General features: G+C 32.6%; 1 protein-coding gene across 2 annotated transcripts in view; it reads left to right on the top strand.

Moving 5' to 3' along the window:
* The window catches only part of LOC144958566 (muscle M-line assembly protein unc-89-like), a 57,590-nt gene that overhangs the window by 15,530 nt on the left and 23,620 nt on the right, over positions 1-18,440 (top strand). For both annotated transcript variants that reach the window (XR_013642471.1, XM_078890631.1), the window contains exons 4-5: positions 9,880-10,194; positions 15,962-16,258. Coding sequence is in view for 1 of the 2 variants with exons in the window: in XM_078890631.1 (XP_078746757.1) it covers positions 9,880-10,194; positions 15,962-16,258 (612 nt within the window). In the remaining variant the exon portion in view is untranslated. The remainder of the gene's footprint in view (positions 1-9,879; positions 10,195-15,961; positions 16,259-18,440) is intronic.

Genomic DNA, 18,440 nt, shown 5'->3' with positions numbered 1-18,440 from the left:
TTGCTTGAAGCTCGAAGGAAAAGATAACGATACGTGTTGAATTGTAAGCCTCAATCTAATAGACGAAGACATACTGTGGGCGTTTCTGATTTCCCCTATATCAACAAAACACGACGAATAAGACACTTAGGACGAATGAGAGATGTGTAGTGTGAATGGCGTAGATAAGGTAAATAGACATAAACAATGATGGGACAGGAAGTTTTTGAAAAACAACAGCAAAAACAACAACAACAAAAGAATAAGAAAAAAAACCCCAATAAAATGACAAAGACGCGGTAAACGAATAAACTGATGACAATGATAAAATATTATAAAATGATAACAATCGAGGTTTACATATAAATGCACGACGATAACACATTGAATGGTACAGATGTTGTTAAAAAAATGAAATAATAATAATAATAATAATAATAATAATAATAATAATAATAATAATAATAATAATAATAATAATAATAACAATAACAACAATAATAATAATAATAATAAAAATAATAAATAATAATAATAATAATAATAATAATAATAATAATAATAATAATAATAATAATAATAATAGATTAATTTAAGGTTTTAAATATATGTCCAGTAACTATAACAACAAAAATGATGTCTTTCTCAATAAAGTAAACTTTTAAAAAAATGTCCACAATGGGATTGAACCCAGCACTTTCAAGGTTAGAGTCTGACAGCTTATCCACTGCGCTACGGAGCCACCTGACTGTTCATAACATTTAATAAGGTCTTTCTAAAACCTTATATTTTACCTTCAATGCAACTTCTATTTTCTGGTTATTTCGATTTTTTAGATTATTATTAGACCCTCTATTATTTTTTAATTTATTACCAAAGAAATTAAACCTGGGTATTATCCACCCGAAACCATCACACTGAAAGCATCATAGGGGCAATAATAATACTTGATGTCATAAATAGATGAAAACTGTTGAAAACTTAGTGTAGATCTGAATTCCGAAAAGTAATTAAGTGAATACATTATTTCGAATGCAACCATTTGCGTAAAAACGCCAAACTGACAACTTTTTATAATGTCCAGATTGGTTGTTTTGGAGAGTGTTAGTGTCGTCGGTACGTATTTTATGATATCTGTTTGACTGAACGAACTTTCAAACTGACTTTTAATTATAAAAGGAAATCAAGTTATCAGTTTATCTCTCTGTAAAAAATACATTTCTAATTTTCAAATCTTTCAGTAGAGTTGTGCGCCGTATCATTTTTTTTATTGACTCAAAAAAGCACAATGTTCTCCACAATGCTATATTTTTTAAAGAAAGGATGTTCTAATTGCGTGTATGTTTGTGTGTGTGCGTGTGTGTGTATTTGTGTGTGTGTGTGTGTTGTGTGTGGTGTATACATGTGTGTGTGTGTGTGTGTGTGTGTTGGCATTTTTCAGCAAATCGTGGCATTCATAGTGATATTATTCACTTGATCACATAAATGTATTCGGATTTACACAAATTTTAATCAAGTTTCACCCATAACAACGTCAGCTAATATTACTGCTTATATTACGATCGTTTTTATGCCGTCGATGTGATAATTATTGCCCTGGGAAATATTTAATTAAACGTTGTCGGCAAACTGTCGATTGTATCTGTCTAGCCTCTAGCCCGAACAGACTTGATATTTTTCGCGTCTGCTTCAGATTTTCATTTGACCTCACATAAGTTAGGTAAAGGAGAGACATTCGGAAAGCTCCTACATCCCCAGTATTCTTTCAATTTGTATTTTAACCGTAGATCTTTTGTCAGGCGTTTATTTATTCAATTTGTCATTATAAGAAGCATTTTAAAAACTCTACAACAAACCTTGAGAGATTTGTGAAAGGTTAAAATTTTCTAATTTGACTATTGTTTTGATTCTCGGCCGCCATTTTAATTTGTGAAGTATTAAAAGGCAGTGCAAAGCAGTCCGATGGTTTTTTTTTCTATTAGGGTTAGTCATAATGCTAGGGTGTTTATTATCCTATTAGGGTTAGTTATAGGTACTCTAGATTTGACTTTTTCTTGGGGTTAGTGGAGGGAATATTATTTAAGTTGTTTCCCTTTGTAGGAGCTTTCGGAAGGCCCCTCAAGTCAAGCGTGGGAAAGACTTGTGACTTATTGATATTAATATCTACTGACTGATAAACTAAAATCATGCCGAATAAAGCATGGCAGTGACGACGAGCACATCGATTAAAGTGTGCATCTAATCGTAATCAAGGTAATCAAGAAAATGATTCAGGCAATATCGAATAAAATAGTTCTTTCCCCCGAAAGTGCGGACTTTTTACTAGTTTCTTAAATGATTTTAAAGCCATCACTCTCTCTCTCTCTCTCTCTCTCTCTCTCTCTCTCTCTCTCTCCACACACACACACACACACACACTGCATACTCAGATTCATACACATTCATGCGGCTATGTAGTCTAGTGGTATGGCACTCGCTTTCGGATCGGAAGGTCATGGGTTCGACCCTCGCGCTCGGCGGATAGTTGAGTCCTTGAAACGCTCTTTACTCACATTCTCTTACCGTACGCAGGTGTAAAATGACTACCTGGCCGTTAACAGCGTTGTTTTTGTCCGAAAAAGTGTAATATCGCCTTACAGGCGTTATGTCCTGTCCTACATGTTAAATGTTGCTGTTGACCAGGGACCCCCTGTAAAGCGATTTGAGAACGTTTAGTGGATATTTTGCTATATAAAAGCTCAGTTAAATTCATTCTCTTTAAGTCTCCCAGATATCATTGATTCGGGCTGCGCTTATCACACACAAAGAAATGTTCCAAATGTATATGAAATAGATGCGGAAAGAGAGGGCTTTTTAATACACACCACACACAGACACACACACAGACACACACACACCCTCTCTCTCTCTCTCTCTCTCTCTCTCTCTCTCTCTCTCTATATATATATATATATATATATATATATATATATATATATATATATATATACCAAGGATTACTATACCGAAAGGATTGACATGTGGAATCTTCAGCCCCCGCTAGTGGGGGCCATTGGTTGGATAACGATTTCAAGCAAAACTACTACTTTTCTGCCTTGGTACAATTTCCTTGAATGCGCAATAATTGATTCTGTTCTTATAATTTCGGTACTTTATAAGAAATTGGTTAATTGGCGACCATAAGTTTTAAAGAATATTTCTTATATCTTGAATGATATGAGAATATATAAAAGTAGTGAACTATCAACAATTTTACTGGAAATTATGAATTATCTTTTATGACGCCCTCTTACAAATTGAGTGATTGGGTTTGTTTTCATTTTTTAAAATCGAAAGTACGAATCTGCTTTCTATTCCTTTTAATGACTAGATAGATCAATGGCTAATTTATCGAACCAGAATCTTTGAAAAGTGGTAAGTACCAATAATAATTGCGTAATAATTATTATTTAAGAAATGTTTAGAATTAGCATCTGGCTGTAGTTCCTGCAGACGATAGTTGGACCCATTGAAAGCCATTGAGACAATGAAAGCACAAATAACTGAAACTAATGCACTTCCATCCGGAGCAGCATTCGACGAATTTGGACCCGCCACTGAAACAGAAGTACTGTCTGCGCTGAGACAATGCTCCAAAACAACCAGCCCAATAGATCCCATTCCTTCATGGCTTGTTCTTTCTAGTGCTAATATTTTGGTTCCCGTTCTTACTCATATTGTAAATGCTAGTTTGTTTATTGGTGAGGTATCTAATAATCATAAACATGCTATTGTCACTCCCATATTAAAGAAATCTAGCCTTGACAAAGAAGACCCAAATAATTATCGACCAGTCTCGAATCACACCCTCATGTCTAAACTAATTGAGAAAATTGTTGCTTTCAGGCTTAACACGTTTTTGAATGAACACAATTTGTTCTCTAAATTTCAGTCTGCTTATCGCCCCTTTCACAGCACTGAAACTGCTCTTATTAAAAGCCACAATGATATCGTAAATCATTTCTGTCGGGAAAATGATGATGTTGTTATCATACTACTCGACCTTAGTGCTGTTTTTTTGATACCATAGACCGTACTCTTTTAATTGACAGACTTAAGACACTATACGGATTTGGGGGTACTGTTCTTGACTGGTTTTCTTCTTACCTCTCTGACAGAATTCAATCAGTGTCTGTAAATCGACATGACTTCTCTTCTCCTTGTCCCTTATCTTTTGGTGTACCACAGGGTTCAGTTCTGGGACCCTCTTTATTCACCCTCTATATCAGACCATTAGGTGACATCATCTCAAAATATTTTATTAAGTACCATTTTTACGCAGACGACACCCAATTACTGTTTCCCATTAATATCGAAAATCATCTCAATGTTATAACGGATATAGAAAATAGTATCTCTGAGATTAGTGTTGCAATAAACTCAGGTTAAATGAAAACAAAACAGAGGTGTTGCAAATTTCAAGACGGGGCCTCGTGGACCTTTCCACGCTTAACCTGAATCTTTCTGATTGTGTAATTCCCATCACGAAAGAACCTGTGAGAAACTTAGGAGTTTTATTCGATACCAAATTAAACATGTCTGCCCATGTCACTTATGTAACTAGATCCTGCAATCTTTATCTTAGATCTATTGGTGCTATTAGAAGGCTTCTTGATATTGATACTACTAAACTTCTTGTGGTCTCTTTGATTCTTACCCGCCTTGATTATTGCAATAGTTTGTGGTTGTGATAATAATGTCATTAATCGAGTCCAAAAGATACAGAACAGCTCGACTGGTAACGTTATCAAAAAAGCGCGAACATATAACCCCGATTTTGGAGGACCTACACTGCTACCTGTAAAGTTTAGAATTGAATTAAAAATACTCACCCATGTTTTCAATTGCTTAAACAATTCTGCTCCTGATTACCTTCAGGAACTTATCCACCTTTATGAACCCAGTCGAAATTTAAGATCTGCTAATTTAAATATCCTAAGGGAACCCCAAAATCGTTAGTTTTTCATGAGAAATCCTTTGACCACCATGCCCCCCGACTGTGGAACTCCATCAATATTGAAACTAAAAATAGTGAAAATCCACTTATCTTTAGAAAACGGTTAAAAACTGAGCTTTTCTGTTGGGCATATAATTTGGACTCTTAGTATGTATTGTATTATAATATATTATGTTGTCAGCGAATTTGTGTGGTTTTTAACATGCAGTTCTATATTTTTATATCATACATGATGTGTTGATGTAAAGCGCCAGTGAGCAATTCTAAATTGGAACTAGGCGCTATATAAGTTCATTATATTAAGTTCATTATATTATTGTCGTGCTTGCTCTGTCGAGTCGCACAGATATGGTGATCAGACTCCGACATCCTGATCCTATGGCTTGTGGCTTTATATTTATATCTTTTTTTTCTATATGGTTAACTGATAAATATTGACTTTATTGTATTAGTCTAGTGTATAAGTCTAGAGGGCCCTTTGCTCGTCACGTCAACTTCACAACTTGAACAGTCCTTTCTACTACTAACAACAGTTGTTAGATAGATAGTAGTCATTGCTATTGCTAGATAGCTAGACTAGATCTAGAATAGTTAGTGGGTCTGATATTACCATATATGATGGAACTTGGACTCTGAATATATAGTTATGCCCATTACATGGATCTGGTGTTGCTGATATGACTTGTCAATCATATGGGACTAGTACTCTGAATATATAGTTTTGCCTCATTGATCAAAATGATCTGAGATGTTACTGTTACAACAGTTACACTCACCCAACTCAATCACTCTAATTATCTCTGTGACTATGGGAGGGAATTATGGATCCATTGACTGAAAGGATTGTACTAGTAGTCTGAATATATAGTTTTGTCTCAATGATCTGAGAAGTAACTCTATTAATTAACTCTTGACGACATGGAAGGGAACTATGGATCTGATTCTGATGCTACTCATTGACTGTAAGGAATGAACTACATATAGTATAGTAGTCAGATTTTTTTATGAATGGCGCATGTTTTTCTAGTTTTTCTCAGATGTCCTTCTATCAAAAGTTGTAAAACTTTGTGTCAACCTCCGAATCAATTTCTATTAACTGAATAAACATTTTGGCCCGTATTGTGATGCCATATCACAAAAAAGATTTCTTCTTCACGACCTATAAAAATCTACTTTAAAACCCCTGTCATAAAATTAGAGATTTTACTCTGCTAAAAATGAAAACATTTTCGCACCACAAAGTAAGAGATGAATTTATCGTTTTTCAAAATAATCTTGTGACACGGTAGTTCCGGCTGGTGGTTATGAGTTCATATCATACTATTTTCTGAATAAAAGCAACACACATTAACTGTTATAAAGTAACAACTAATGTAGTTTGCATCCCATTTTGACTTTGTAATTTATTGCTTTTTATTTACATCACGTCACAATTACCGAAGACTGATATGAATCTCTAGCTTTAACTCATTTGAACTACTGATTAAATACTCAAAATTGTCAAATTAACAATGAATGTTTATATTTAACTTTGAAAAATTGTATCTATGCATTAACGTTTCACACAGCATTTTAAGTTTTCTTTTAAACCTATAAGCTCTTAAACAATACGATATGATACGGAATCTCTATCGGTTCCTCTCTCTTAAGGTTGCGAAAAGAAGTCCACTTTTATCTATCGATAAGTCATTAATTAAAGAGGACAGCTATGGAATTGGAATTTCACAATCAACCCTCAGTTTTGCATGTTATTGTTGTTGAACACAAGCACATATTTGTGGAAACATTGTATCATAAATTGATGAATTTCTACTGGTCTACATTAAATTTATGTTATCCTCTTTGGCATAAAGAACAAGCTATTTCTCAAAATTTGAAATCAAAATATTGTTGGAAGCGAGTAATGTTCACTTTCATTTGTATTCATCAATAACGTATATTGATTTTTATAAAATGTAAACATGTCTGTCGTTTCTTCATAATCGGATTCTGTACGAACATCATATAAGTTTCAATTAACCGAACATTCCATTTTAACAAATTCTTTCAAAATGAATAAGCGGAAAATCATATATATTTTTGACACTATAATCATATTTAGATTCCAATACTTACTTGTTATCGATTTTAATATAGCTGTAATAAGCGAAATTCTTTCCTATTGTTTTAAAATTCGTGAAAAAATATATTTTACTAGGACAAAATGATCCAGAGGTTCATACAAATTTTTGCAGCTGTTCACAATGTACAAAGGTGCGCCCCTTATTAAAAATCCGACTATTGTATCTCTTAGTAGATATTTTGGTATTCATCTTTTTCTTGGGATCATCCTCCGCAGATTACCTCCCTTTGTTGATATTTTACATCTCCTTTCCCCTTCATCTAATTGTTCACCTTCATCTTCATCATCATTTTACATGTACATTCATTAATCAAGCTTCTAAAGAAATCATCCTGAATCAATCACTATAAGGTCAGTTTTTAGAATATCTAACTACTCATCCTTTCCGTTTCTTGGCTACTCCTATTCACTGCTGATAATAATAATCATTAAATATTTTTTTGGACCCAGAATTCACAATCACTCTCTAAAAAGGTAGACCTTGCCATATAATAATGCCCCTGCTGTTATTTTGGTGTAAATTTTCTATATTTTTTTGTTGGCCCCCACTAGCGTTGCCTGAAGATTCCATATGATTGTCCTTTCAGTATAGTTGTCCTTGATATATACATATATATAAATATATATATATATATATATATATATATATATATATATATTAAAAAGGTGGGGGAATAAAAGGGGGAGAGGGGGCGAAGTGGTCGAGTGGTTAAGGCATTGCACTATGATCCGGATGACCCGGGTTCGAGCCCCGCTTCAGGCACTTTCGTTTTTTTCCTTGAGCAAGATTATTAACCTCCAATTTGCTGACTTGGACAGCATGGGTGATTTGACATCAGACATCTTGTTTGATGAGTTATCTATATTCCTAGGCGTGGAAATCCTAGGCGACGATATCTTATGATATCGTGGCGCAAAAGGCATTAAAATAAAAAAATATAAATAAATATATATATATATATATATATATATATATATATATATATATATATATATATATATAATATTCTTCCAATATTCCTATGTGTGGCTATGTGGTTTTGTGGTATGACACTCGCTTTCGGATCGGAAGGTCCTGGGTTCGAGCCTCGCTCGGTTCATAGTTGAGTCCTTGGAAAAGGCTCTTTACTCACATTCTCTCACAGTTCTCATGTGTATAGTGAGTACCTGGCCATTAACAGCGTTGTCTCTGTCCGAAAAAATATAATATCGCATTGCATGCGTCATGCCTTGTCCTAAATGTTAAATGTTGCTGTTGGACTGGGGTCCCTTGTAAAGCGCTTTGAGCACGTTTAGTGGATAGTACTCTATATAATCTCAATTTATATATATAATATATATATATATATATATATATATATATATATATATATATATATATTATATATATATATATATATAATCCAGAGATCTAGATTGTGCTGACATATGTTTTGTGAATTAATGAAAAGGAAGAATTGCAAAACATATAATTCATCTCGTCAAAGGTGTGCGGTTCGATGTGCAACACGAGCGATCGTTTTCATCGTTCCGCACACCTGCTTTCAGTCGAAGCCACAATAGCTAGGCCAATGGCGCCTTTCTACCACAAAGTGTACTTTATAAATAAGATATTTAAATACTAATTATTAAGCAGATGGTACGGAGGAAGTTAAAAAAGCCCTTCCTCCGTGTATCTACATGCATCATCCCAGGGAAGAAGGAAAGTTGATACTCGCCGATCTCGTGATTTCAGGAAAGTATCTTTGGAGTTTAAAGGAGCAAAATATAAGCTGCCACTTTATTTACTGTCTCAAGAAGCAAGAAGGAACATCGGTTGGGGCAATTAAATACTGTAATTGCGTAATTAACGTAGTTCACGTATTGATAAAAAATCCAAAAAAGTGTGCGAATCAAAAGTCAAAAGTCATTATTCAGCTGTGCGAAGTTTGTACAATTCTCTACATTTGTTTCATCAGAATTCTCATGACAAAATATAATATCCCTTCATCTGCGACTATTGTTATATATTCAGATGTGATTTTTATTCAATAATTCATGTTAACAGTTTTTTGTCTCTGTAAGCATACGCACGTTTTGGTGAATGTGTATGTCGTTGTGAGGGTATGTATTTGTGTGCTCTTGTATAAATGGGTTTGTGTACAAAAATGTTTATAATGATATTTCATAACTTTGTGCGCCTAGAGCTGTTTTGTCAACGGGATTGTTTGCTATACAAATCAACTTTTATTATTATTATTATCATTCTTCTTCTTCTTCTTCTTCTTCTTCTTCTTCTTCTTCTTCTTCTTCTTCTTCTTCTTCTTCTTCTTCTTCTTATTATTATTATTATTATTATCGTTATTATTATTATTATTATTATTATTATTATTATTATTATTATTTGATGATGATGATGCTGATGATGATGATGATGATGATGATGATGATGATGATGATGATGATGATGATGATGATGATGATGATGATGATGATGATGATGATGATGATAATGATGATAATGATGATGATGATGATGATGATGAAACCTTTTTTTTCCAAAGCGTCGTACACCGAAGACTCAGAGCTCCGTTGTTTTTAAGGAAATTAATAATTGAGATATACTTGGAAATCAATTCTTTTTGTTTATTTTACCGAATAACGACACTTTTTTGTTTGAACACTGTCTTCTAAATTAAAATCGATATTCCTATTTGAGCTTCCGATTGAAGCCCGCATATTACCTCAATTAGGCGGTTGGTTACATTTTTCGATTAATAAACTGAAATGAATTTATTTTCAGATACAAGCAAGACCGTTTTGAATGAGGTACTAATTAGGTGGAATATGGTGTCGGAGGGAAAGTCTTTTCGATTTACTACTGACATAAACCCGGACCATACAAACCCAACACGTGATTACACTCTTCTAAGAGATGGGCAGAATGTAAAGCCTGATAAATTCTCTATAGACAGGGAGTCGGACGAGGGAAAATACGCAATTAATTTGAAGGCCTTAACACCCATCGATACTGGTGTGTATCTTCTGAAAGAGATGAATACACTTTCAGAGGCGTATAGCACGAGGAATGGCTTCACTTTAATCGTTCTAGAAAATGGTATATTCTTTCATTTCTAAACATTTATTGAACAATCCTCTCAAAACGGTATTATTATGTCGGGATGAATAGAATGTCGAAAGAAATCTATATGTGACCCACCGTCCTTGAACGGTAATATACCAAGATGAAATGGACTCTGAATAGTGAATAGTGAATATAGAAATTTAAAAAAAATAAAAATTTTGGTGATTATAGCAATATAAGTAATTTTATTTATTCTGCATCATAATAGATATAAAATGACCATAAGTGATGTCATTATTCGTGGCTAAAAAATCGAATTTTTTACACATAGTGCATCCAGACATAATACCGTTGTGAGACACTAAGACATATTGGGTTGAAATGAACTCATCAAAATTAAATTGTATGTTTTTGTCCAATTAAAGAAACTGTATCTCTTCTCATCAATAACACATAACATACATACAATTTATCATTTTTGTTAACTATAAACTCAATATTTAGCATCTAAATAACTCCGATCTATTACTGTTTTGATACGATTTTTATCGTGTTATCATTCTGTGTTGTTCACAATTTGTTATTGTTTAAGACATTGAGTGAGTAAGTGAGAAAACATAAAAAACACCTGACTGATTATTTTAATTCAAATTGTGTAACTCGGTGGCTCAGAGGTACAGTGTTTTGTCTAGTTACAAAAGTTAAGGAATATTTACCTTGATTGGTGGCCGGGTGGATGCCAGTCATCATATAATATTCTGGTCTCTACGTCGTGTTCTATGTCAATGCACTTTACACAATTTATCTCACTGGGCTCAGGTGAAAATCAGTACATAGTTACAGATAGTGAATGGCAATAGGGGACTGGTTGTAGTAGTATATTAGGGAGAAAATTAAATTTATTGAGATCTCTAAATTTTTAAAAATATAATGTCAATATTCTTTTGACCCGGCACCGTTTTACCTTATCAGTTAGCTCCTACACTAAAACAATTGTTCTATTAATTTTGCTTATGGTGATGGAATTCTGCAAGAACCAATGATATCCATGATACATATAGAAAAAACTATTTTATTTGGCTCGAATTGTTGTCAAATGAGATGACTTTTACAATAAATTGTACAATGAATTTCAATGAATTTTGAATTGGGTAGATAAGGGGAATCACATTTTATTATACATTGAAGTTAAGACAGAGTTAACAGTTCCAGAAGCTTGTCACTGAGGCATATATATATATATATATATATATATATATATTATATATATATATATATATATATATATATTGGTTGTTCAAAAATTGACTAGTCTGAATTTAAACAAGTATATAATTGCTTGGGTGCTCGAATTTCTTACGGAGAGAGCACAGTATGTTCAATTAGGACAAAACATATCTTCCTGTATAACTACAAAAACTGGTGCTCCTCAAGGTTGTGTATTGTCCCCTGTATTATTCACGATATAAACGAATGACTGTAGAAGTCAACACCTGAGTGTACCTTAAATAAAGTTTGAAGATGACACCGCTCTTCAAGGACTTATAACAAATGGCAACGAGTGGCTTATAGACAAGAAATTGATAGATTTGTGTCTTGGTGTGATGCCCACCACCTAGAGCTTAACATAAGCAAGACAAAGGAGCTAGTGATTGACTTTAGGAGAGTGAAGGAACCGATAGAACCATTAAAATTAAAGGACTAATTCGTCCAGCTAGTTCCTCACTAGAAATACATTGGTGTAACGATTGATGACAGGCTCAAGTGGGATGAACATTTGAAAATAACTAAACATAAGATGTGCAGACGTACTTATTCTTTATCAAAACTTTCTCAGTTTAGAATAGATAAAACCTTCTGCACATTTTTTTATAAAGCAGTAATCCAAAGTGTCTTGTCATTTTGTATAACAGCTTGGGGAGGCAGTTGCTTAGCAGTGGAATGGAACAAAATAAATTCAAATATTTAAAAGTCCATTAAATGTTATATAAATGATGTTGACGATGTAGAACTTTTATACGAGAAATATTGTATTATTAAAATAACTAAATATTAAATGACCAGTATCATCCACTAAGACCATCAATTATTATGTCAGGAAGGAGTGGTCGCCCTTTCTCTATTTCTACAAAAACAGAGCAACACCGAAAATCTTTTCTGCCGTCCAGTATTAGGCTTTATAACAACAAGCAATAATCATTTTATATAATTATTTCCCTTTTTTTACTTTCAAATAATGTAAATATTAATTTATTAAATTATTTGTTTTGCAATCTTTTCAGTTTTCAATTTATAGTGACAGTTTAAACTATTTTACAGTGTTGAAATTATTCATATAAAGCGCGGCTCTGGTTGTGGAACTGCTCCTTTTTTATATAATCATATTTCCATTATATTTTATTCTATTTATTTTATTCTGTAAATTATAACACGTCTGTACAAACAAATTCCTTTTTGTGATGCAATAAATTATTATTATTATTATTATTATTATTATTATTATTATTATTATTATTATTATTATTATTATTATTATTATTATTATTATTATTATTATTATTATTATTATTATTATTATTATTATTATTATTAGTCTGAATTCGTTTCTTTTGACAAATGGAAACCAATGCAAGGGTTTCGGAACCTGGAATATTTTGTCAGTCATCTTGGTGCTGTGTCTGACTCATGTGAAGCTCTAGTTGTTTTAGTGGGCAAACTTGATAAAAGTCGATACCGCTTATCACGAGTATACCGCTTATCTCGAGTATGTGAATGATTATTTTAGTAGTCGTGTCATTGTGTAATAGATCGCTAACTCGGTTGATGTTTCTTAAGTGTTAATTTTCTGACCGACAAACTTTGGTAACTGGGAACAAAAGTGTGATGTCAAAAAAATTGTTCCAATCTCCATGGGACTAGATACGTACATTATGTCATGCATCCCCTGGTTTTAGAGTGATGGCATCTTACTTTCTTCTGTCTAAATATATGCTGGTCGTCAATAAAGATCATCCATCCTCACTCTTTTACGTCCCATAATCCTAAGAATGGGCCTGTATATCCTGCTACTAAAATAGCTATTCCACCGCCCACTTATGTGTAATCTATTCATTATTAGTCTTCCGAATGACTGATTACATATACGTTTAAGGAGTTTGGCACCAGAAGAGTAGAATGTGTGACGTATCGTCTTCCTGTCTCATTAGCGTGGCGATGTCAAAGACGTTTTCATCAATATCGAAGTTGTGATTTCTGAAGGATGGAGAATGTGAGGTTCTTTTCAAGGATAATGATGCTTTCAACAATAGTCGTGGAAACCTTTAAAAATTTGTTGATAACCATCAGCCAGGATTTTTCCACATCTAATTTGTGCTTGCTTGTTGCCCTTCGCAATTCAACCATTTGTGTACAGTATCCAATTGTATCTAAGACATAATCTTTGGGATTTTGTGAAACAGGAACTTAAATTTTGTAAAAGTGCTGATTAACGCCAGGGAATGTGTTTAAAGGCACTATTACATATGATGAATAACTTATTTTCGCAGCAATAATCAATAAGATACTGGCCATTTTCATAACGCAATCCTTTGGAATAAGCACCAAGGCATGTTTCGTTGTTCCTATTTTAGCATTGACATCGCTCGTGATTATGATTTTGTCATTTACATGATCTCGGATTATCGTTTCAATTTCAATGTATAATCACTCTCTTACTGTTGAATATTTTTTGGATGTCACCGAGGTAGGATGGTGGGTGTTGATTAGAAGTGTAGGCTTGTTGTTTTGAAAGCATGTGATGGTATTAAAGCTCAAAACAGATATTCTTTTATTAAAAGGCCAATATGAGTTTAAATAAGGTAATAGTCAGTTTGATATTAAAAACTGAGCCATCCTTGGATATTTTCATGTTCAAATATAATGCGACGGGAACTTCGTATTATTTCATCATTGGCCTTGTCTGTAGTCTCTTGTAGGCTTACTACGTCTAATGTGTCAGTAAATAAGTCCTCAATCAGGTTATACATATATATATATATATATATATATACATATATATACATACATATATATATTATATATATGTATGTATGTATGTATGTATGTATATGTATATTATATTTAATAATGTCACTCGCATATTTTTTGGCGCAGACAAATGTTTCTATGCTCTCCATGTCGTCAGTCGGCATATGTCCGTAGTGTGCTTTTTTTCATTCGAGGAGTCGATCGACCCCTCGAATGAAAAAAGCACAATACGGACACATGCCGACTGACGAAATGGAGAACATAGAAACATTTGTCTCGGCCAAAGATATGTCAATGACTTTATTTATATTTTATATTAGCTCTAACCAACATTATCGAGCACTCTCGTAACTACAAGTACCCATCAACACTCATAAATGTATATACACATACATCATATGGTGGGTACTTGTAGATAGTGGATAGAGTGCATAGCACCTGACGAGGTGTTTTTCACAATGTAAGACCGCAAAACACACTTCAACAACAATCCATCATGCAGGTTAATATACCCAGCTAAATCAGAAATAGGCAAATAAACACACCAGAACAAGAAAAAAGTGACAAAAGAAATCAATGAATTCATTGTGCAACAATTATATATATATATATATATATATATATATATATATATATATATATATATATATATATATATATATGTATATATATATATATATATATATATATATATATATATATATATATATATATATATATATATATATTAGTGGCGAGATGTAGATTGTGAATGGCAAAATCCCCAGCTAGGATTTCTGGAAACCGCAAAAAGCAATCAAAGAAGGTTCTGATTTTCATTTACAATGAGAATTTGTTGCCAACCAATGACTTACTCAGCAAACTAGTTCAAAGCATGTCCTTTAATGGCAACGTTTTCTTTGAATCTTGTCAACATGATATAGTTCTCGACAGTATCAAAGACAACACTGAGATCAAGCAATGGCAGGAACACATTGCAGCTGATATCTAGCTATTTTATAGTATAGTTGTGGACCCTAGAGATTCCTGACTCAGTGCTGTGGCGTATTCTCTACACATATTGATAAGGGATCAATTATGTCTATATTTCAGTTGATCTTGTGGATTTTTGTTACGACTTAGTCTATCAACTTGGAAATGGAATGAAGGATCGAAATTGGTCGGTAATTTTAAGATTAACTCTGTCACGAGATGGTTTCTTTATAATGGCGGCATGTGAGCCATTTTTAAGTTTGCAACTGATCAGGGAGTTCACCACTTCATTGATTTGAGATTTTATAACCAATGTTGGAATTGAACCAAGTTGTTACATTAAGGTTGAGCTATCTTGAAAGAATTTTACTATTTCATTTTGTGTCGTGGGTTAAAAAGATGAAGGAGCTGTAAATTTTTTCAAGTTTTTCAGCTATATCTAGGGTTTTATAATTTTCCTAATTAAAATAATAATAATAATAATAATAATAATAATAATAATAATAATAATAATAATAATAATAATAATAATAATAATAATAATAATAATGCAACGAAATTTTATTAACAGCCTTATTTGAAGTATTAAAGCTACTGTGTGTCTTATCAGCGAACGGAATTTGAGAGCAAATTATCAGGAACTTGGATTTCTTTTTCTCCAATAATCAATTTTCATTTTGTTTTGTATAAAATCTTATAAATCAAGTTCAAATGTGATATTTTTGTTTATTGGCGGACCCATAAAATAGTTTGAAGCGATCGCTGACATATCGCCATTTATAAAAATAATGATATATTTCAGATAAATTCAAATCCAATTCCCAACGAAGATATTATCAACCCTGGACAGTGAAAGAGGGAGAGTATTTTGGATTAACTTTTCATGTTGATGTTGGAATCCCGCCTGATAGTTACACTGTACGAAAAGATGACATTCTTGTAAGGAATGACAAATACAATATAGGGAGGTGGAAGAATGATAAAGCTGGGTTTTTCTTGAAGCGGGCAATACCTAGCGATTCCGGTCTGTACAGTATAACAGAGAATAGACATGCATTTGCTGACATAATCCATATCTTCGAATTATTCGTCGAAAAAGGTATGTACTTCTCTAATAATGCGACCAATCCTATTTAATGATAATATACCAGGATGAATCGGACCCAATGTATGTATGTATGTATGTATGTATGTATGTATGTATGTATGTATGTATGTATGTATGTATGTATGTATGTATGTATGTATGTATGTATGTATGTATGTATGTATGTATGTATGTATGTATGTATGTATGTATGTATGTATGTATGTATGTATGTATGTATGTATGTATGTATGTATGTATGTATGTATGTATGTATGTATGTATGCATGTATGCATGTATGCATGTATATAATATGTATGTATGTATGTATGTATGTATGTATGTATGTATGTATGGGGTAAACTGGGGTACTGGGGTAAACCACGCTCTCTCCTCCAGTTTCATATTCAATCATAAATTCCCTGACGAAATTAGAACGTTTGCTATAAAATGCCGCTTGCAGCTTCTGGAGTGCGACAGTCTACTTCATACATATTACCCATTGTCGTACTCCAAAGGCTGCAAGATCTGTAATCATCCGTCAGATACGGTATCTCACGTTGTAAACGGATGTACAAAATTCAAATTAATATATCAAAAACGACACAATAGAATTGTTGACATTATTTTTGACAAAATACCTAAAAACGACACTACTCAAATTTTCAGAGACACATTCACCAGACCAAGTTTTTTCGACAGTGACAAATCCTCATTTAATACTAACAGTAATCGACCGGACATTTTAAAAATCAACAAAGAAATGAAAACAGCCCAAATTGTTGAAATTTCAGTCCCATTTGATGCTCATATTAACAAGTCATTCCAAACTAAATTTGAAAAGTACTTTCCTTTATGCATGGAAATAAATGCTCTTGGATATAAATCCGAGGTTATCGTTCTTTCTGTAGGTAGCCTCGGCTATGTCCATGGTAGATTTGTGAATGGCTTAAAGATTCTGGGCATTAAAAGCAAAGAAGCAAAAGTCCTTTCAAAATATATAAGCAACAGTGCCATCATTGGCTCTTACAAAGTTTGGAGACAAAGATGTAAAATTCATCATAATTAGTAGCACTACATATTTAATAATATAGATATTTGTCTATTTATATATCCCTCTATCTATATGTATCCATCTATTTGTCAAATATTCAATATATCAATTTGTATATGATTGTAATAATCGATTTAATTTTTCATTACTGTTTTATTATTATTATTATTATTATTATTATTATTATTATTATTATTATTATTATTATTATTATTATTATTATTATTATTATTTTTATCATCACCATCATCACCATCATCATCATCATCATCATCATCATCATCATCATCATCATCATCATCATCATCATCATCATCATCATTATTATTATTATTATTATTATTATTATTATTATTATTATTATTATTATTATTATTATTATTATTTTTATTTTATTATTATTATTATTATTATTATTATTATTATTATTATTATTATTATTATTATTATTATTATTATTATTATTATTATTATTGTTGTTGTTGTTGTTGTTATTATTATTAATATCATTGCTACCGTTGTTACTCTCATCGTCGTCGTCTCCATCACCGCCATAGCCACCACTGTTATTGTCATCATCGTCTTCATCATCATCAACATCATCATCTTCATCATCATCATCATCATCATCATCATCATCATCATCATCATCTTCATCGTCATCATCGTCGTCATTATCATTATCATCGTCATCAACACTAATATCATTATTACCTCTGGGACATTCTGTGGCAGAGTCTGAAACTTCACTGTTCAAATTAATACTCCAGCTCTATACATTGTACATTATTTTAGGAAATGGTATTATGTCAATGAATATGTTACCCTTGTTACATTATCATGTATATTTCCTGAAATAAACAATTTTGATATGCATGTCTGTATGTAACATATATGTATGTAATTTATTATGAAAAAACACCTATCCTTTGCCCTGTCCATCCTCAATTGTGACGATGACAGTGTGAAGATAACCGCCACAAACAGCCTGAACCGTCATCTAACGAAAAGAAAAATTCTACGCGCCTCATTAGACGAAAAAGAAGAAAACACTTTTGCCGGTTTTTGTCACAACGGCAAACGCCTTCAAAATAACACAAAAGTTAATTGGCCAAAGTCATTTTGAGTGGATTTTTTTG

Source organism: Berghia stephanieae, chromosome 13 (genome assembly GCF_034508935.2).
Source record: "Berghia stephanieae isolate SIO BIC M18660-M18661 chromosome 13, UCSD_Bste_1.3, whole genome shotgun sequence".
Taxonomy (NCBI): domain Eukaryota; kingdom Metazoa; phylum Mollusca; class Gastropoda; order Nudibranchia; family Aeolidiidae; genus Berghia; species Berghia stephanieae.
This window is presented reverse-complemented; position numbering and strand designations above follow the sequence as displayed.